General features: G+C 38.7%; 1 protein-coding gene across 2 annotated transcripts; it reads left to right on the top strand.

The window, feature by feature from the left end:
• Positions 1-653: 653 nt before the first annotated feature.
• usf2l (upstream transcription factor 2, c-fos interacting-like) lies at positions 654-16,454 on the top strand. Of its 2 annotated transcripts, XM_026184500.1 has the most exons (11): positions 655-1,128; positions 1,601-1,641; positions 1,870-1,976; positions 3,091-3,210; positions 4,470-4,623; positions 8,588-8,675; positions 10,665-10,703; positions 12,768-12,826; positions 13,188-13,282; positions 13,412-13,540; positions 14,402-16,454. In XM_026184500.1, the coding sequence occupies exons 1-11, from the start codon at positions 1,094-1,096 to the stop codon at positions 14,489-14,491; spliced, it is 957 nt and encodes a 318-aa protein (XP_026040285.1). In that variant the 5' UTR covers positions 655-1,093; the 3' UTR covers positions 14,492-16,454. The 2 variants fall into 2 exon arrangements, with proteins under 2 accessions (XP_026040286.1, XP_026040285.1); XM_026184501.1 differs by lacking the exon at positions 10,665-10,703 and having other exon boundaries at positions 654-1,128.
• The last annotated feature ends 4,816 nt before the right edge of the window (positions 16,455-21,270 follow it).

Below are 21,270 nucleotides of genomic sequence, written 5' to 3'. Positions count from 1 at the left end.
AAAAAAACACACACACACACAGACAAAATATTCAACTGTTTTAGCCTCCTACATATGGACATCACATTTTTGGGTTGTCTACCAAAATACAAAATTTGGCTCTTCAAGGGCCTGATATCCACTTACAAGGACATTATACTTGCCACTGTTCTATCGAAATTTAAAACGAATGTCCTCATATGTGGATCTTATTTTTCTCAGAAACAAAAATCAGGTATAAAAAAAATCACGTAATTCTTTGTTTTTACATTCATCAGGTCCCAATCAGCCCAAATAGCAAAGATAAAGTAAAAATGCATGCCATAAAAGATTTCGTTTCTTAGGGGGTTAATATGTATAATATAATATGTCCAGTGTTCACTGAAAATGTGTTATTAGCACACTTGTTTTGCTTTACTTTCTTTCTTTCGACTTCAGTTTGTTTTGTTTTTCTTCTTTTGGCCCGCAATAATTAGTAAAATCGTGGAGGCAAAAATAAAAGAATAGTTTGAAATAATCTTCTAAGTTTATTTTGTTTTTTGTTATTAGAATACACTTAAATGCCACTTTGTACGCAAGTCTTGGTGTTAACGAAGACTAATGCGCTCATAAATAATAACAATGTGGCATTAATACCTTGCTGGTTCAGATCTGAGCCAGAACATCGTGCCACTCTCTCGCGCATTAATAATAATTTTTTTAAAAAGCTACGTGCATAAGTTACTTGTGGAGCCTGTTCGTTACTCCCAGGTCACCGACAGAGAAGCTTTTTGTTTGCATTTTAATTGGTTTGCAACACTCAGTGTCTTCCCCACGCTCTAGCTGATGTTAATTCGCACTTTTATGGTCACCGGTGGGGGTGAGAAACCGTAGCGAAACGTTATCGACCGTGGTCCCCGGCAAGCAGCAAATCCCTCCGGCGCGACAGCTGATCGAGAGGAGTTACCTCGGATCACCCAGCGACATCAGCAGCGGCCTCCATTTTAACTTCGACACCGAGCCGTACCTCACGTGTCCTGGGCTGTCTCTCTCACATGACCCGAGTGTTTGTTCCCGTGATCAGCACTTCCATCTCCGTCTGTGACACCGAATATCACTTTTTATTTCAACACTGATGGATATGCTTGAACAGAGTCTGGACACCGCAAGGTAACTCGGTCAAAATGGCTAACTGAAAGAAGCTAGCCGCAACATGCTATTTCACACAGCTAGTTTACGACGCTAACCAAGGCCTTACTTATAAAGTGTTGTCAAAACGAATTTAATGTGTAGACTACAGCTAAGTTAGCAACACAGGTGGACAACTCTTTAAGCGGTATAACTTGGTTATATCCAAGAATAGTAGTGTTCATAGTTAACAGCTAAGAGAGCTTAAGCTAGCTTTTAAAACAAATAACTATTCTCAGCCACTCTTGGTAAACCAAGGGCAGTTGCTGTGCTGTGTTTTTCATTATAATTGTCCTGCTGGCTGACTGACTTCCCAGACATCACTTGCCACCCCTTACGGTGAAGTGGAGGGTCAGTTATTACTTTCATTTAATACATTGATATATAATTTTCACAAACATTAGCTGGTTGCGTAGCTTCTAACAACTGAGGTATTTCTGTATCCGCTTTGCAGCCAAGAAAAACAAGAAGAGGAGGTTGTCCAGGGATCTGAAGGTAAGGATTTATTTACTAAGCGGTCTTTGATCACACTGTAGTTTTGTGTGCGTACACAATACTTTATAAAAAAAAAAAAGCCACAAGCTCTTTCCTCAGTACACTTGCTTTTCTTTATGTGCTGCAACATTGAGCTTCGTTATTTGCAGCTACACTCGGGGCTTGTTAGCTGTTTAGTTACTTTTTCCATTCTAACTCCTGTTTCTTTATCCCCCTTTTCCCTTGAAGACGGAACAGGAGAAGAGCAGACAGCTGTTACAATAGCCAGTGTACCTCAGGCTGCAACATTTGGTGACCATAACATACAATATCAGTTCCGCACCGAGGGTGGGCAGGTAAGTAGTTAATGGATGGAAGTGTGGACACTACTGATTGTTGCTGTTTAATACCCATTTCAGAAAGCGTCTAAGTGTTCCTAATTGCATAAGGGCCTAGACAGTTAGAATAAATTGCCTCTGTTTAGCACTTATGAGAGTACACAAACAGCACAGAGTGGATAAATGTCCATGGGGTGTTTGTGCAGCACGATAATTACCAACTGAGAACTCTCAGCTGCATATTGATGGAGGTGGTTGAAAAGATGCTTGGACATATGGCAAACAACAGTGAGTGATTATATATGTTGAAGAACCATACTCCCGACGACAGTCCTTAATGTTTAGGCTTACATTTTCTTTTTATCTGATTGTTTTTCTTTTTCTGTGTGCTTTGACACCCTCCTCTATTACAAAGTCAGGAGGAAAGCACTCAGTAAATTCCCTGAAGGTATCAATGTTTATAGTCTTTTTTTTTATAGCCTCAAAATTGACTGTTGACCTTTGTACAAAAGTGTCTCCTTCCTGTTCACTATGTGGTTTTCACACCACTGTTGGTCAGTGGTAAACAATGGGTCAGTAATGCCAGCATATACACTAAAAAAAGGTATTGTGACATTCATGTTGGTTTACCCTTACTGGGTGGTTTGCGCTGGAGGAAATTGAGTCAGTGATCCATGTGGTTCAGGCATAAACAAGACTAGTGTGAGCAATCATGTGATTTCAGTCTGGTCTGGGATTGGCATGAGACTGCTGTCACATGTCAGTCAGGAGGAAAGTCACATGATAGAGGGATACAAATACTGATTCTTCGAACAAACAAGCTCATTTTCCTTGCTATTTAAAATTAAATCAGGCGCATTCTGAAGCGTAAGCATATTGTGGGATGGTGAGATCAATGCACAAGTGAGGTTAGTACTGTAGTGTCAGGATACTAGGCTGAGCAGTACGGAAGCAACAGATATGATAAACAAATCAACAAGTCAGGTAAGGTGCTGTTTTATACACGGTATGATTGAATAATGCAAAAAAAAAAATACATAGAGTAAGGATATAAATGGAGAAGCAACTAGTTGCTCTCTTTGTTTTCTTCTTATTCTCTCTTTTTACCCAAATTTGTTTTTCGTCTGTGCAGGTGACGTATCGTGTTGTCCAGGTGACTGACCAACACCTTGATGGAAGAGATGATGCAGGAGGAGCAGTGAGCGTTGTCTCAACAGCTGCATTCACCGGGGCTCCTCAAGCTGTGGCACAGGTATCAAAATTTTACACTTTTGACTGGACCAAAGGGAAACCACTAGTAGTTTAAACCGTTTTTTAAAGCTTGCTTTCTTTATTTACGTGTTAAAGGATAAGGTGGAAGTTAATTTCTGCGTATTTTCATTTGCAACAGTCTCACTGAAAACAACTAAAACCAGTGTTATTCTAATTTCTTTTGTTTCTTTGTACACGCTTGTCATGTTTTAAAACATCAAGTTTACAAATACTGTTAAAGACATGAAATATATCATGGATCAGTATATACATCTATTGGCTGAAAAGTAGGTATATGAAGTTATTACTGTCTCAGTAATATTATTTTAGCTATAAATTATGTCTGACAGTGCAGAGTGTGGCTGTAAGTAAGGCACACAGCCATGCTCTTGTGTTGGGTCATGTTTTTTTTTTTTTTTTCCCGCTTTATGTAATGTTTTATGCAGACCAACACTAACAAAGATTGCTGTCTATGAGTGAAACAAGATGGTGTAACCAGTTTTTGGTTTCAAGCTGGTAAAATAGTATCAACTTGCAGAAAGGTGTGTTGTTTTGGTTACTCCTAAAAACAATTATGCTTATTAGCAAATTGTGAACTGTTGTGAGTACTTTTGAGTATACAGATAAAGCTATACAGATAAAGCAAAAAGATAAAGCTTTTTGCTTTATCTGTATATATAATTCAAAAACGTAAAGTTAAAAAAAAAAAACGGTGTTGTATATCTATTATTATCAGTTATTCTCACCAGTTTTCCATATCACATCATCTCTACTTCACTGATTCACTGAAATTGCAGCAGCGGGTGTAATTTCTCTAAGCTTGCCAAGATGGAAAAATAGTCTAAAGAGTGAATTGTGTGCCCGAATATAATATCTAGTCAACACAAAGTGAGTCACATAGGTGTATAGTTTCAATGTGTGTAGTGCCAATAGTTGTTGCACAAGAACTGCAGTAACAGTCGGAGCACAGTTTGAGCTAAAAATATGCAATTTTTCTAGCAAGAACAGACCAAATTTGTTTTCATTAGTGCTATACTGATGGCTTTACTGACCTTGCTATTATCCCTGCTAACAAGATCACTGCTGCTTCTTTGCCTCCCTTTATCCTAGCTGTCAAATGGAACTGTGTCTTGCTTGGGGGGGTTTAGCAGGGATACCAGTATTGAGTCTGACAGAGGATGAGGTGTGCGTTTACCTGCTGTGACTGCTCCATTGCTGCTTGTTCATGGCTCTCCTCTGTCTCTCTCTTATCTGTCACAGGCTGTGATCCAGAACCCTTTCAGTAATGGAGGAAGCCCAGCAGGAGAGGCAGTGGGAGGGGAGACCCGCTTCGCTTACTTCCCCGCAACTGCGGTGAGCGACGGGACTGTGTCTGTGCAGGCCGCCACGGACCCCACACTCACACAGGCAGGGGGTGAGTCAGTTCTCACACCTAATTTGGGCTGGGGCTTATCACAGTGCTGCAGAGCTAATTAAGCTATTATTTTCAGTGACAAACAGAAGTGTGTTTTGAAGTACCTTAAGGAGAGAATAGCTGTCCTTTTTTTTTTTTTTTTTTATTAGTGAAACACGATCCTGACAGTTTGAGCTGATAACAAAGAAATCAGGGCCATTTACAGCAGATACAAAGAATAAGCAATATATCTAATCCCTCCCTGTTGAGATAAATTATCTATGCTGAGCCTCTAAATATCAATATTTTCATTCTCTATGTAGCTTTTATAAATAGATTTCCTCACCAGCTTGGGTGACTAACCCACGAATCCCACTGGTGGTGCTTTATATGACAAAATTGGGTGAAGTAATACATGTTCAATTCATATTTACATATGTTCACTAACATATATTTGGTGAGGAAGAAGCAAAGCAATCCAAAGATGATAATGACAATTGCACTTGCTTTTATTTATATATATATATATATATATATATTTTTTTTTTTTACACATGATAAACCTAAATATGTGTTGCAGAATCAATTTGCTCTGTGATTCCTTCCCCCCCATTTGGATATTTTTGATCAGTAAGTTATTTTAAAATATAATTTATGATGCTGGAGAACGCAGTTTTCTCCAACTGTGAATCAGCAATTTTCAAGGGTCATTAGATCTTTATTAAAGTTGTAATAATTATGAGAAATATTTTAAATTGCACATACCCAGCAGCTCATTTTAATCTGTTTCAGATTCCTAACTTGGTAATGTGATGGAAACATTTTTTGCCATGACTAGAGTTTGCCTCCTCCAAGTCAAATATTATCAGACGCCAAAATTAAATTTGCCATGCTTACCATGTTTACTTGTCTACTTCATGTCACATGTCTTCCTATTCTGCTTCTCTTCCTCTTTCCTACCATATGCCATCATCTGGCTGTACTACCCGTCCTTGTGGTTTTATGCTGGTTGTCCAGGTCAGGCTATCATTGGCTGAAGCTGTGTTCGCTGAGCGCTGTAAGTGCTCAGTTGACCTAGAGAACAAGATCTAGGCTTTAATGCCTTTTTTTTTTTTTAAACTAAAAAATAAACAAAACAAAAAACTGCCATCTACCTATTATGGATTATTCCGCTAGAACTAGCAAGAACACTGTTACTGCTGGCTGGCAGTTGACTGTTGGATGGTCATTATTTGTCTTCAGGATTGTTATGAAAGAGTCGAACATTGTGGGTCTCTAAGGATTTTATGTAGGAGAATGTACAGCCTGGACAGGAGTTATTGTAGGAACTTGTAATTCATCACCCAGTGTTCCTGCTGCTGGCGGTGCTTCTTGCTGTCATTTTGGCCCAGACTTGGGGTCTAAAAATGCTTGAAACTGGGATTCAACGTATCTCCAACATAAATCTATAGACCCAAGGCTGAAAGAGACAGTTCAAGTGCCACATTTAAGATTTTAGCCCTATACCTCATACGATATCATATTGTCCACAATAATTTTGGTATAACTATTTGCGATACATAAAAGTGTCTCGTCTTGATAAATATAGCATTTATGTTTGCTAGGGTACACAACAAGTCCAAGCATGTCTTAGACTGAGAACTACATGTTAGCCTCCAGTGATGATTTAGTGACCAATGCTTTGCAAAATACACAAGAAAACAGTTCACCCTAAAAGTAGAAACAGCAAATTTGTTTCACCACTTGAAGCAAAGGGCATACAACCAGGCTATGAAGAAGATGCTAGCTGACACAAAAATAAACAAATGCAGCTATTACTCTAGTTGCATTTGGTATGACTGGAAAAGCAAGCATTGCATGAAAATTACTCATGTGTTACATGGTAGAAAAGTAGGGCACTAAGCAGTTGTTTAAAAAGCTCCAAGCAAAATCCAAAATTCTGGATAAAAAATATTGTTAAATTTCAATTTTATTATGTGCTCTTAACTAAAAATGTAAATCTGTTTTTGTGCGTTGGAAGAAAAATACCACAAAAACAATTAAATGTAACTCTCGCTCATTGTCTCACTTACCACTAATACGTATAATAAATTACAGCTTTGTAATTTAATAAACTGGAATTACACAGTTCCACAAAAACAATTAAGTGTAACAGTGCAGGCTGCTAAAGTGTGGCTGGTTTAAGTTGCTTTTTTGTTAAACTAAAATGTTAGACAGTTATATTTTATTTTACCTAAAAGGAAAAAAGCGTGGAGAATTCCCTTCATTTTGTTTGCACTAATAAATGCTGCTGCCTGCAAGCTGCAATCACCAATAAAATGTTCAATATTTTTCTTCTGTGTCATCAAAAATAACATTTCCTTGAACTACTGTGATATAATTTTGAGACTACATCACCCACCCCTAATATCCAATGTGACCTTACATTATGCATTGTTTGTGTCTTCTTGAGAGAGATGGATACTTTGGACACATAGAAATAAGACAATATTTTGCTGACTATAACATACATATGGATGTATGTAGTAGTTTGTGGCAGCAAAACTACACAAACAAGTAGCAGGCACATGGCACTGAAACTTTCATAGTAAAAGAACAAAAAATGATTTACTTTTTTCTGTTATTTTGTAATCCAACTCATAAACATGATTAAAAAACACAAAAATGAAATGAGTTTAAAACCCCACCTGAGCTCAGTCACGCTCCAGTAAAACACCTATGTAGAGGCACATCTGGGGTCACACAAGGTCATTGCATTGATTCCTTAAATCATTAGGTTTCTTTGATGTAGCTCATCCATTGCTAATTACAGACATAGCTTGTCAAGCTCATGCAGCACATCCACACACACACTGCTTTTCTCTCTCGTTGAGCATTGTGTGTCTACTTCCATCACATGACTTAAACCCACAGAAGTCAGATACCCTTAAGGCCATATCAGTTGATGCACCTCAGCTGTAACTTGTATAATAGGCTCGGCTAGGTGCAGCTTTAAGAGTGAGATTGGAGCCAAAGTGTTAATGCAGTTTGATATAAAAAGCAAAGCACTTAATGTGCATTGAGCATCTTAAAACATTAAGACGTGGCCTCATTCAGAGGGAGCATCTGCAGTCTGCTTTAGCAGCAGATTGGAAAGCCAGAGTGCCTGGTTAAAAGACTGAATGTACCTTGCTGTTTTCATCTGAGAAATACTGATTTTCTTGTGTGTTTTCTGTTAGTGACTGATTCTGCGTTTTAGTCCTTGATCACATTCTTTGAAATAGAAATAACTACAGGCTGAATGTCTGTGTCAAGACCTGTTATTTGGGAAGGTTTTCTGTGAGAGGACCTTCATTTTTTGTGGATAGTTTTTGTTTTTTGTTTTTTTGTGGCAGAAAATTGTGTTGCTCATTTTGTTTGTCAGGCCAGGTCTGCCATCTTGCTGACCCAGATGACAAGATTAGGTGGCTTAAGATAAAATAAGTGGATTTATTTCTTGATGATGTTTTGGCTCTTGAATGAATATGGTATGGATGAGTAGTGTTAGTAGAATATTCTTCTGTCTACATCTTGATTGTACATGAGAGTTGAGCCTGTTTCTACACAGTTGGCACAGTTGCATCCTTACAAGAAATTTCGGGGTTCCACTTTGCTAGTTGGCTTAAGGATTTCTGTGTTATTTTATCGTTGTGCCAGATGTGGCTTTTCTCTACTTTCCTCCCACAGTTTAATGACATGCACGTTAGGTCAGTCGGTGATTCTGAATCAGTCGTAGGTGTGCATGTGAGTTTAAATGGTTGCCTGGCTCTTTGTGTTAGCCCTGTGTTGAGCTGGCAACTTGTCCCTGCCTGTTGTCCAATTTCAGCTGGGACAAGCTCCAGCCACCTTCCCCTGGATCCTCGTTGGATAAGCACTTAAAAAATTTAATGAATCAAGTCAGTCTTCTGTGAAATGTTGAGCTGTCTTACTCTTCATTGTTGACTGATTACACCTGTGCCTTCCACAGGTCAGTTTTATGTGATGATGACCCCTCCTGATGTCATTCAGACAGGCACACCACGAACCATTGCCCCACGAACACAGCCATACCCTGCGTAAGTATCATCTCTGTCATCTGCTGTTTATGTGATGGAAACAATATTGCCAGTGCAGCTTGAGACACATAAAACTAGGCATGTTTTAATTTCAGTGGAGTTTAAAAGTAGATTTAATGACAAAAGCTGTTAAATACATCTAATATCATAATAATAAAGTTACTATGATAGGTTTCAGTTAATTTTGATAAGGGCTTTACGCATTTATTGCAGCAATAAATGATTTGTGTTTAGCAGTGTGGCTCTGCTCTCTTAATGCTTCAGAGTGCATCTCTACAAAACACATCCTTTCAAGAAATGGTATCCATCAGAGTCTGAATTAGTACTGTCATAACAACGAGGGCATAGATTATCATTAAAAGATAAATATAACAGCAATATAAAAAAAAATTGTTGCACTTTTTCAAAAAGCCTCTAAGATTGTGATGCATTGAAAAGGCAATAAAGTCTTATTTAACATAGCAAGATGTTCATTTTGTGAATTATCATTCCTGTTTTAAGGTATACAGTAAAGCAGTGTATGTTTCAACCGTGTGACTAAAAAGGGTTGCTGCTGTGTTGGTTTTGGAGTCAGATCTACCCCTTTCTCATACATCTAGTTTCAAAAAGCCAAGATATTGATCCGCAAAATGCTCGAATCAAGGTGGCAGAACAGAAGCTAAAAAATGAAAGGGTGAATATGTCGTAATAAGCCGTTTAAAATAGTTTCCTAAATTCAGAGTTTAAATGAGATGTATTTTCAAAATCAGTATTTAGCACGCTATAACTGTAACTGCTAATGCAAGAGGGGAGTGTAGAAGTAGAGGGGGTTAAACTGCAATGCAGCAGATTGGAATGATGTATTAGTAGTAATCTATCTGAGCAAAAGAGAATTGTCTCATATGAATGAATGTTCTATTCAAACATGACTGAAAGACTACTGTGACGTCCATTTGAACAACTGCAAGGCTCAAATTTCTCAGCCTTGCTGCCACTGCTGTTTTCTTTTACTCAAGGCTGTTTTTCTGCCCAGGTAATCTCTCTTGTGTTCACCCCGAGTTCATGGTTATGATTGATTTTTAAGGATTTCTTTTTTTCTTTTTTTAGCACATGGTAGCCACACATCTTTTTTTTTTCTTTTTTTTTTAACCTTTCGAACTCTCATACTGTTTATCGCTAAAATTCACAACGTGCATTATTCTAATCATGCATCAAAGGGATCCATCTCAGACTCTCCAACTGTTAGCCACATGCTGGTGATTGCTGTTATTAAGATCATCAGCAGGCTCACCTGAGCAAAGTGTTTTAATTTTAATTGCATGCGAACCAAGCTGGTTTTGGCCTACTACTGATTTTTATTCAGAAAAGGGAATTTAAACAAGCTTTATTTATTTATTTCATGGTTCATTTGAGTGCCAAAACACACCGGCACAAGAGCCATAGCCCTGTGAGATTCAAGGCTCATGAATGTCGGCTAGGTTTTGTTTTTTTGTTTTGTTTTGTTTTTTTTGTACCCTGTTTGGTACGAGCCAGTTTTTTGCCTGGTTGGTCACTTAAAAATTAACACATGACCCAATTTCAAATTGAGTTAGCTCCGAACCTAAGTGAATATTCCTCTGATTTCATCCAGGCCTATACTTAACCTTTAACTCGTGAAAGTGATGGGATTGTGGTCAATCAGATAACACTGCTATAAGGAGAATAGCAACCAGGATACAGCACTTTATCTTCTATTTATCTTCTATCTAAGCTGTTTTTTTTACATTTCATTTCTCATTTATTTATTTATGTGTTTATTTATTTATTTTTCCAAGAACTAGAGATTATTTTTTTGTTCTTCTGTTCAGGACACATTTAAGGGGAGTTGTGACTTATTTGTACATGAATAATTTATGATTTTCAGTGACTTCAAATAGAATTATATTTACATGTAAAGTGATGAACCGTGACGTTTTCGTTGGCATGTGAGCAAAGTGAATGAAAACTACCCAACCTATCTGCCATTCACAGAGATGAAAACGAGCTGCTGCAACATGAAGTTTTAAACTGGTGAGGACAGTTTCCACATTTCTCCCCACTTACAGCAAATGAACTAATCAAATTAGATCACAAGAAGCAAAGAAGCACACAAACCTCTGCCCTTCACTTTTCTCCACCCCTCCCTTCCTCCCTGGTGATTCTCCCTGCTCTTGATGTGTGAGACACAGATGTAGCAATTTTTCAGTGCTGACCCTGATCCATTGTTGTTAGTACTGCTTGTGGCAAATGTATTTTTCCATTAGGACCTAGAAATCAGGTCATTGTTCTCCATCTGGAAACAAATGGCTCACTCCACACTTTTATTTTAGTATAATTTTCAAAGTGTCCTTTGTTGTAGCCATTTGAGTTTGGTTCTCTTTCAGCCTAGTTTTAAAGTTGGTCATAAAACTATATGGACAGCATTTGCTCTTTAAGTGCATTTTGTTGATATGACAGGGCTATTGAGATAAATTGAGCCAATGGAAGCCATGTGCTTTCACTTGGAACATCTACTTTCAAAATAAGTAGTTATTTGTGACTAACTAGCTAATAATCACAAATTTTTGTGCTCATTTTTTTGAGACAATGACAGTAATATACACAGGATCTTTTTTTTTTTTTTTTTTTTTTTTAATGTAATTATTATTATTTTATTTTTTTTAGAATTATTTTTCTGAACTCATCCATCGAGGTGATCTGAATCTCAGCCTGCAGTCTCTTGTTTTTCACTGTGTAATTTAATGAAATATTGTCAAGGCCATGGCTTGGTGACATAAAAGCAAAACTTTGGAAGAGGGTGGAGAGTGGAGGTGCATTGGTAAATGATTACATTTGTCATTTTAAAGATCAATAAAAAATTGTGCAGACGTTTTTTGTTTTATACATGCTGTATTCAACATATGGAAAGTCTTCTACCAGAGGAAACGTACTCATAATTTTTGGGGTTTCTCTGGCAGCCTTTACTCTCGGGGGCACTTAAAAGAGGTGTGCAGGGAAAAAACATTCCTCTAGGCATGTACATTTAGTTATTCAAACCGCCATCCACATATTTTAACACTTTGCCTAAGAGTACTGTTTGGCTGCTGAATCCATTATACAGCTGAAATCCCATTAAGATGTGTTGAGATACATGTGAGAGAGCCGTTTGGCTTAGCTGACTATCTCAAACGAAGCTATCAGCAGTCAAGTTGTGTTGATTGGACACAAATTCTCTGCAGTAGACTAGAAAAGATTTGTTTTAAGAAAGACAATGAAGACAAACAACCTCATTGGTCATTTATTACGTCACACAAATTGCAGGCAAAATTGCAGTGGCAATAAGAAGTAGTTTAATTTATTCTCAGAATTTTGTAGTCCCCGGTGTTCAATTAGTGAAACCAACACTTGGTTGTACAGCTATCAACCACAGCTTTAAACCTAGTTGAAAGGAATAACATTGATTACCTTTTTATAATGTAATGCTCTGTCAGGACATCCCGGGTCCTGCCTTTTATGTGGCAGGTGCCCTCAGTGTACACTAGACCACATTTGATTATGTGTGAGTGTGTTATTGGTCTCTTCATGCCATGGTGGGTGGTATGATAAGTCTCCTTGTCACGTCTCTGAGACTTAATTAACTGAATCCTGGGGGAGGTTGCAAAGACAAGAGACAGTTGTGTCATTAGGTGTACACTCCAACTTCAGTAAGCAGCATCTGGTTTTCTACAGTGTTGTAATTTTACAGCATAATAAAGCATTGCACTTCCTCCAGGCCACACCTGGGAAGAGGACAGCCAGCTAAAGTAAGGAGGCTAGCTGATTCTCAGTATTCCAGACAAGGCAGCTTGGCTCAAGGCTGCAGGCGTCAGGACTGCATATGTGACCTCATAGGGCTGTGCATCATTTAATATTTCTACCAAAGGCACTAACCATCTTCAGAGGCTCATTTTAAATGGCAATAACAATAGGCTTGAATTTAAAGATAACAGTGAAGAATGGTTTTTAATAGGCAAAGGATTTGGAGGATTGGATTGGATTTGTGTCCGATTGTATGGAGCGCAGAGATGGGAGATATTGTAGTGCATGAAAAGTGTTTTATTTCCTGTCTATCTGCAGGAAAATGGATGGACCCCGAACACCAAGAGATGAAAGGAGAAGAGCACAACATAATGAAGGTGGGTAATTAGTCATGATTGTGGCTTTTGATTTCATCAGACAGTCTTAACACAATGCCGTGTGGTGCCTAAATGGAACATTTTTTGATGAAAGAAAATCACTAAGCCCTCACAAAATATTCTGTTAAGAGTAAAAAAAAAAAACAGCATATAATTTTGACCAGCCACTAGAGGTTGCTGTTGAGCTGTCAAAATCAGTCAGGAATGTCGGTACTGACGAGATCCGGCAGATGAAAACCTTGTTTTGTAAATCAGAATGACCTGTGATCTTTTACTGTAGCTTAAATTAGAAATCTGGAAATATGGCTTGTATGCATATACTCCTTTTAAAAACAGTTCTTCTTTCATCTCTGTTCATCAGTCGAAAGACGGCGAAGAGACAAGATCAACAACTGGATTGTCACACTTTCCAAGATTATCCCAGACTGCAGTATGGATAGCACCAAAACCGGAGCAGTAAGCAGTTTGTTTGTCTTTTAAATTTGCGCTTGACTCATTAATACTCTATAAAAATTATATTTATCACAATAATGATATTTCTTTTTTTTTTTAAAAAAAACTGTGACAATGCCTCTGTATTTATAGAGCAAAGGAGGCATCCTGTCTAAAGCTTGTGACTATATTCGTGAGCTGAGGCAAAGCAACCAGAGGCTGCAAGAGAGTTTGAAGGAAGTGGAGAGGATACAAATGGACAATGAGTTGTGCAGACAGCAGGTATGAATATCAGCCTTTGCTCTAGGCTGCAAATGGGGCATCAAGCGAAGTTTCCGTGACTTTGGTAATGTGTAAAGAAGGGCTATGAATGATAATTCAGAGTCCTCCTTTGAGGTGGTTGGGTGTAGCAGATAAATAAACTTGCGCATAATAAGGCCGGCATAGTGGGCTTCATATGTGGCTGTGAAGATTGCCACTGCATTGAATAGATTAGTTTGCTTTATAATTCAATGCAACATTCTTTCACTTAAGTCTCAGAAGCATGAAATCCACCTAGCCCCATATGCATCTTCATTTCTCTGAAACAAACCCCCTGAGACTTCAGGCTGCATAGCTGATCATCACAGCCTGACAAAGTGGATCAAAGAATTTGCACTCAGATAATGAGAAGTGTTACCTGAAATCAGTGCTTTGAGAGACTGTGGGAATAATATACACAGGGGTTGTGTGAGAACTAAGTGCATGCTAATGCACTCAAAAGTATTGTGAAATCTTGCAGCTCTGAGTCTCTTGCTTGAATCTTGGGTCTGCAAGCGATTCAGTGATATATTCTTATTCAGATGCTCAAAGCTGAATATCCTTCCTCAGTCCCTCAGTGGGGAGGCAATGAATTCAGGATTCGCCCAGGGGAAATGTAGCAGAGATGACATACCTCAAGATTTGATAATCCAGTTGGTTGTGGGCATCAGTGTTTTACAGGGTCTACACACGCTGCTCTCTAATCTCAGGGATTGCATAGTCCTGTGTATACATTAGTCAGCTCTTAGTTTTCAAAGGAAAAAGTTTGGTCAGTAAAGTTAAGGCTGTATTTTGCTGTGGAGAATGTTGTGGATGATGCATTTTTTTCTTCTTTGGTTTAAGATTGAAGAGCTGAAAAATGAAAACGCATTGCTCCGAGCGCAACTCCAGCAGCACGGCATCGAAATGGTTGGAGAAACGCCACCACAGTGAATGAAACCAAAAGAGCAGCGCAGGGCACACCCACTCAGACATATAACTGACACAGTGGGAAACAACGCAAGAAAAAAAAAACGAGAGACTTTATGGAGAATCACTTTCTTTTTAGTGAATGCATCCTCCCCTGGGTTCCCAGGTTGTGAACCCTTCACTAGCCGATTTTGGCTGCACTTGACTTTTCCAATCGTATTGAGATAACCACCCGCTGCAGCTGAGTAGAAATGTGCTCCAAGAAAAGATGCCCACTCACCTTTATCAGGGTGCTTTACTGTAGGACTAGCTATGAAAGAGACCCTCTGCTGCCCTTCTTTATTTGTATTTATGTAGCTTCATTCATGGACTACGATGTTTGGCAATTATTTCTTTCCTTCCCAAACCCTTTCCCTCGTTATTAATTTTGACTTACTTCATGCTTTTATTCTGTTTGTGTTTTTGAGTTCTGTATTAATATTTTGTTTTTAGCCCCTTTAATTTATTAGTCTGTTTGCTGACAGAATCCTTGATGGAGACCCGTTACGATGAAATTTATGCATCCAGTGAAGCCGACATCAAAGTATGAAAAACATGATTCTACAGACAGAAATAATGTGACACACATAGCTTACCTAGACCCAAAGACAAACAAGAATCTGTGCTTGCTGATGATTCTGGGCTGATTTATGTAAATATGGCCTCTCATGTTTTAATACAGATGTTACAGAATGTTAAAGCAGATTATCTCTGGGAGTAAACAATCAATAACTCATTAGTTCCATGCTGGCAATTGTCAAAACAATTACAACAAAGTGTGTGCAATCTATGAAGTTCAGTTTGCTGAGGCTAAAATGTGGTTTACTTGAAGTGTTGGGCATTTGCTGGTGAAGTGGTATTTAAATACAAAGTGAAATGTTAGAATGTGGAACATGCAGACACGTCAAACTTCATGTTGTGGAGAGGTGAGCGGGGCAAATCCCAACTTTTGCCACATATTTAGGTACTGTGGGTTTTGTTTTCATCCTTTGTTGGGTGACTTACCTGTGTCCCAGTACATGCAAGAATAATCCCCATGTTTCATTTCAAGCTGTTTGCTCTATTTTGGTATTGCAACACTTCAAATGGAGCTCAACGCACAAGGGGGTGGGGGGCACCCTGGAGAGCAGTGCTCAAAGACTTTGCTCACTATAGAAAATGAGTACACGGAAATTCTGTGTTGCAGTTCTTAGTTGAGCATGACTCATTCTCTACGAAAAGACTAAATAGTTTGCATGCGGGTAACTTGGAAACGATCTTACATATTTCTCCACCCACGCAGGCAAACAATAAGTAAACTGTAATTGGTTGTACAAACAGCAAAAGGCAACATTAATGTTGCTGAAGGTTTTGTGAATGAATATAAATGATGTGTTTTGGGTTTTTTTTTGTTTTTTTTGTTTTTTTTGTTTTTTTTCCCACTTGGGAAAATGTGAGTGGAAGAAAGATGTCAAACTTCACTTAATAGAGCACGATTGCTTCTCCTTGTATCAACAGCTCAGGATCCAGCAAAGAAAAACCAACACTCAGACCCCTGGCAACATTGGCTATCACATTTTAATATCTCAGACTTGCTTGTGCTTTTAAAAGTGCTGTTCTGCTGCAACAACTGGATTCAAACCTGGGCGATATAGTGCAAGTGTCTGGTCTATCAAATGAGGCTCCTAGCCAAAGTCGAATGATAGATGTTTTGCAGTAGATTTTTTTTTTCTTTACACCTCAGTGAGGAGAGACGTGAATGTGAAGAAATGAGTACTGCTTAAAAGATGGTTGATCAGAAATCAAAGGTCATTCGTGGCTAACTTTTTTTTTTTCTTGCATTTCTTTTTTTGAAATGGCAAAAGGAAGAAAAAATCCTCTTTTCCTCTGTGTAGCAGCCTCACTGTTCTCAGGTTAGAGACATGTTTTCTAAGCAAAATGGTGGAAAATAAAACTTTCACAATCTAAACATCTTTGTCTGTGGATCATCGTTTACCAGATCTTGGGAAAAGCTGAATATATATTTTTATTTCCATCCGCCCAGTAGCATTGCATATTATTATATACATTATTATAAGATTCATTGTAATTTAAGACACTGATTTCCCTTTACCTTTTATTCTTAAATACATTTGCTCTAATTAAACCTAATCATCCCATTGATGTGTTAAAATTCAATGAAAACTAACCTGATTATGACTGTAAAATAAGTTCAATCCTTCTTTTTTTTTTCTTTTTCTTTTTTTAAAATTATCTAGAATTACTTGTCCCTAACATAGACATAGTAGGCTATCATTTTTGGCTATCAAATCAATAAGTCAACACAGTTTACATAAAAGAGTGGGTGTGACCTGTAGGAAACAGCCGGGTCTACACGCAGCCGAGTGGGATATTTAATATTTTAATGAAGTAAAATGAAAACAGCTTCAAACTAAAATCAGCACGACTGCTACGGGAAAAGCAGCTGTATAGGTTTTAAAATGTGGTACACTATGTTTGGACAAAAAAAATTGCTGTGGTTTGTTTAGCTTTGACAGCGCTATATTTATAAAGTCTATGTTGAGCCAGGAAGAAAAGCCAGCAAAAATACTGACTGTGCAAATGAAGCGGCCTATCACTATCACAGGAGGACCACAACCATGTATTTAGTTAAATTAGTGTGCAACTTGAATAAAAGGTATTTGTGTGAGATGTAAGACAATTTTAGCTGGTTTGTTTTAGATGCAACCCTGATGGTGTTAAACAGCCGGAGAGCTGCTGATTCATAGTACACACCCCAAGCCTGTTTAGTGTGCTTTCTTCCAAATGATTAATATACAATGTGCATGTCTCACCATGCATGCAGCCTGTTGCTCCTATTATTTTTTTCTTTAATCTCTACTCTTTGAACTTTTTAAATTTTGCACTTTCTCAACAGTTTCCCCCTAAGATTAAAGTATTCTGATCTGATCTGATAACAACAAATATCCCACTGGTTTCATAAAGATTTAAGTAATGTTAAGTCCCCATTTATAGAGAGATGGATAGATATTAAGTCTTTTAAATAAATCTTAATACTTAGACAAGTAGAATTTTTTCTTTAATGTGCGATCTCAAACTGCTGCAATACCTTTTTAAAAAAGAAGCTTTCAACATAGCATAAAATAGTGTCATTGATTTGCATTAAAATTTTCCAAAAGGCACAAACAATAAAAACATGCTCCAGACATCCAGTTCCATCACTTGAAAAGCTGAGGCGACACCTAGCAGATAGCTGCTGGTTACAGCTGCCTCCTTTAGCCTGACCATGGCTCTTAACTTTAAACCTTAACTCGTCCATTTTAGGTTTATTAATTCCATGAACGGTTCGCAGCCAAGTGTGAAGCGGTGGGAATGAGAATCAGCACCTCCAAATCTGAGGCCATGGTTCTCAGCCGGAAAAGGATGGAGTTTCCCTTCTGCCCCAAGTGGAGGAGTTCAAGTATCTCGGAGTAGTGACCAAAAGAACGAGATCGCAAATACAAGCGGCGGAAATGGGCTTCCTCCGAAGGGTGGCTGGCCTCTCCCTTAGAGATAGGGTGAGAAGTTCGGACCTTCGGAAGGGGCTCAGAGTAGAGCTGCTGCTCCTCCACATCGAAAGGAGCCAGTTGAGGTGGTTCGGGCATCTGACAAGGATGCCTCCTGGGCGAGGTTTTCCGGGCATGTCCCACTAGGAGGAGGCCCCAAGGCAGACTCAGGACACGCTGGAGAGATTATATCTCTCGGCTGGCCTGGGAACACCTTGTTGTTCCCCTGGACAAGCTGGTGGAGGTGGCTGGGGAGAGGGAGGTCTGGGCTTCTCTGCTTGGGCTGCTGCCCCCGCGACCCGGCCCCGAATTAGCGGAAGAAAATAAATGGATGGATGGATAACTCCATAAAACCTTTTTTTTTTTTTTTTGACCAGGCTGTAAAAAGACTATGCTATGAAGTTGGTCGCTTTAACATGGGAGTCTTTAAAGGTTTCATTGCTTTTGGTGCAGTATGGCGGAGCGGCTGTTCGCAATGTGGTTCTAAAGGTTGCTGATGGCTCTAATCTGAGTAATTTTTAAAAGTCGATGTGGTTTTTGCTATATGTGGCTCAACAGTGGAACACTACGTTTCATTTGCCACCAGTTGAGAATCTTGGATTTGACTACCTTTAAAATTTGCTTTTTTCACAGCAGTCTTTGGACATAATTGCAGGAAGAAGCATGGGTGTCCATGATAACCACTGCCTTTCACTTAGATGTGCATGTGGCAGGGATCTGGTCCAGCTCCTGGGCATGTTAGTTAGTAATTTGGGACAATACGTCTTTATTGTTGTGAACAGTTGGCAGGTTGAACTAACACAAAAATGTCTATATTCTCAACAAAACGTGCAGGGTATAGGGTTATATTGTCTTGTCAGTGTGGAACAGAGATACAGTTTTAAATATATTTTCGAATTTTCTCTTGCAAGGATAGAGTTACTATGGGTTACGTGTCCCATGTGTACTCAAATCCACACAATCAACACACTGGTAAGTATTTAGAAGATATAGAGGGCACCTTGGGGGAGAAAGATCAATGATGGATGAAAGCTATATCCAAGCCCTTAGTGAGATTGCGTTGGGCAGGGCTACATTCTGCTGCTCTTAAAAGAGAAGCTGCTATTTTATATAGATAGATAGAGATATATGTAGACTGCTGTTTGCACAGACACAGTAACACATGCACTGAGTATTCACTTGACTGAGAGTATGTGCTAAATTTGATTTGGTTTTGTTTTCAGGCTTGTCAGCTGCCATTTAAACATGCATAGACAACCAAGCAGGCAGGCAGGCGTCTGTGTGTCCCCGTTTCTGTTTGAAGTGGATGATCTCTGATCCCACGTACCTCTCTGATTGGGACATGCGTAGTCTCTCTCCGTCTGTCTGTTTTCCTTCTTCACCCCGAAAGCGTTCTGAATCGAGTCAGGCAAAGCTGCAATAATACTGATTTGGAAAGGAAAATGAAATGACATAAAGACATGTTTCTTTAATAAATGTTATAGGAAGCATGTACCAGGGAGTTCAACCTTCACCTCTAAGACCAGATAAATCACTTAGAATTAATTGATGTATTAATTGGAAGAGGAAACTCTCTCCGCTTTGAGCAATGGATTGTTATTGCCGAAATTGTATTTAATGGATTTGAATCAGTGGTTTAGGTCTGGTCAGTACTCAGTGAATGTCTGCTGCACATTTGCCTGGAGGAAGGGAGTGAAAAAGCCACTTCTATAAAATCCTTTATGTGATTTGGATAAGTCCTTTTTTAATTTTTTCGGTGTGTGTGTGTGTGTGTGTGTGTACACATCTACCAAAGGACACGGTTGAGTGATTTTCATTGAACTCATGCTGGCCAAAACATTCTCCTGGAAAGCCACAGTTTCATGGCCTGCAGGCTTGTCTTACCTTTGTGCTTTTTTAGCTACAGGAGCACACTGTCAGGAGCATGTATTGTCCACTGCCCGAGCTTGTTACACATTCCCCCTCTCTCTGAGGTTATTTGTTGAAAAAGCCTGACAGAAAGAGTCTTATTCCACCTGACATACAATGTGCCTCACACCACACTTACCATCTTTCTTGGTTGTACATTAATAATGACATAGCACCTGTCACACTCATAAGAGAAGTATCAGCACAAAGGTTTGTATTCTGCTGCTGTCATAAATGGAGCATAGTTTTTTTTTGTTTGTTTGTTCGTTTCGCCTTTTTGTGCATCCAGAGTGTCATATTCGACAGTATTTCCAGCACTGATCAAACTGACGCATCAAACTGGTGCACGTGTTGAAAGACACGTGTCTCTGTCTTAAAGCTGTGGGTCATGTAGTTTGGATTGCACCAAACGTATTGTTTGAAGTACCATCACTGGGGATAAACACTGAATATCTCCCTGTCTGGCATCGCCATTTTATCATGGATCTGGTGTTTCTGAGAAACCAAAAATCTCAGTTCAGGAAAAATAAATGTACGGTATATGTAGAGCTCACTGAGTGGATTATACCCTGTGCAAAAGCCAGTTTAACCAAACAAAGATTTAACATCTTTTTAAGCTATAAAATATCATGTATAGATGCTACATTTAAATGAAACACGGTTGACTGGAAAATTATGAGTAAAGCCTTTCACTTTGGCAGACAACCCCAGGTGTGCTTTTACACTGACATGGCAAAAGATGCTTTCCATTATGAGGGAAATGGGGGAAAGGAGTCATCTTCCCACTCTGAAATATCACCATGGTGTAGTTGCTCATGAGATACTAGATGCTGAAAAGCTAATTCATACTTTTTTTTCAAGCAGACTGCAATTATTGTGTTCTTTAGACTTCTATCCAAGACTAAAAGAAATCTCCCCTCGGTGTTAAGCTGGTTTCCCCCCATGTGTTGTATCTGAAGGTACCTCTGAGAGACAAAATCTGTTTGACAAATTAAAACATTTCATAGCTTAAAGTACTTTTTCTTTTCTTTGTAATGTTTAGCTTTTTTAGCCCTCTTTTTTGGGGCACATTATGATTTTATAATAGATTTTGAAAATAGATGAAAGGAGACCAGGCAGTAGAGCTGCACAATGACATGCAGCAAGGGTGTACTGAGTGTACAGTTTATAATTTAAATTTTTTCATTCATTGTTTAGTTGAAGTTGCTATGGTAGCATGAATAAGTGCTCTCTTGCCCGTTATTTTTATCTATTAGGACTGGTCTTACTTACTGAAATTTTGGAAGTTCCAGTAGCATATTGTAACCTGCCTCTCACTCCACGCTGACAGGG

This window comes from Astatotilapia calliptera, chromosome 11 (assembly GCF_900246225.1).
Source record: "Astatotilapia calliptera chromosome 11, fAstCal1.2, whole genome shotgun sequence".
Lineage (NCBI taxonomy): Eukaryota > Metazoa > Chordata > Actinopteri > Cichliformes > Cichlidae > Astatotilapia > Astatotilapia calliptera.
The sequence above is the reverse complement of the archived record's forward strand: the minus strand, read 5'-3'. Positions and strand labels throughout refer to the sequence as shown.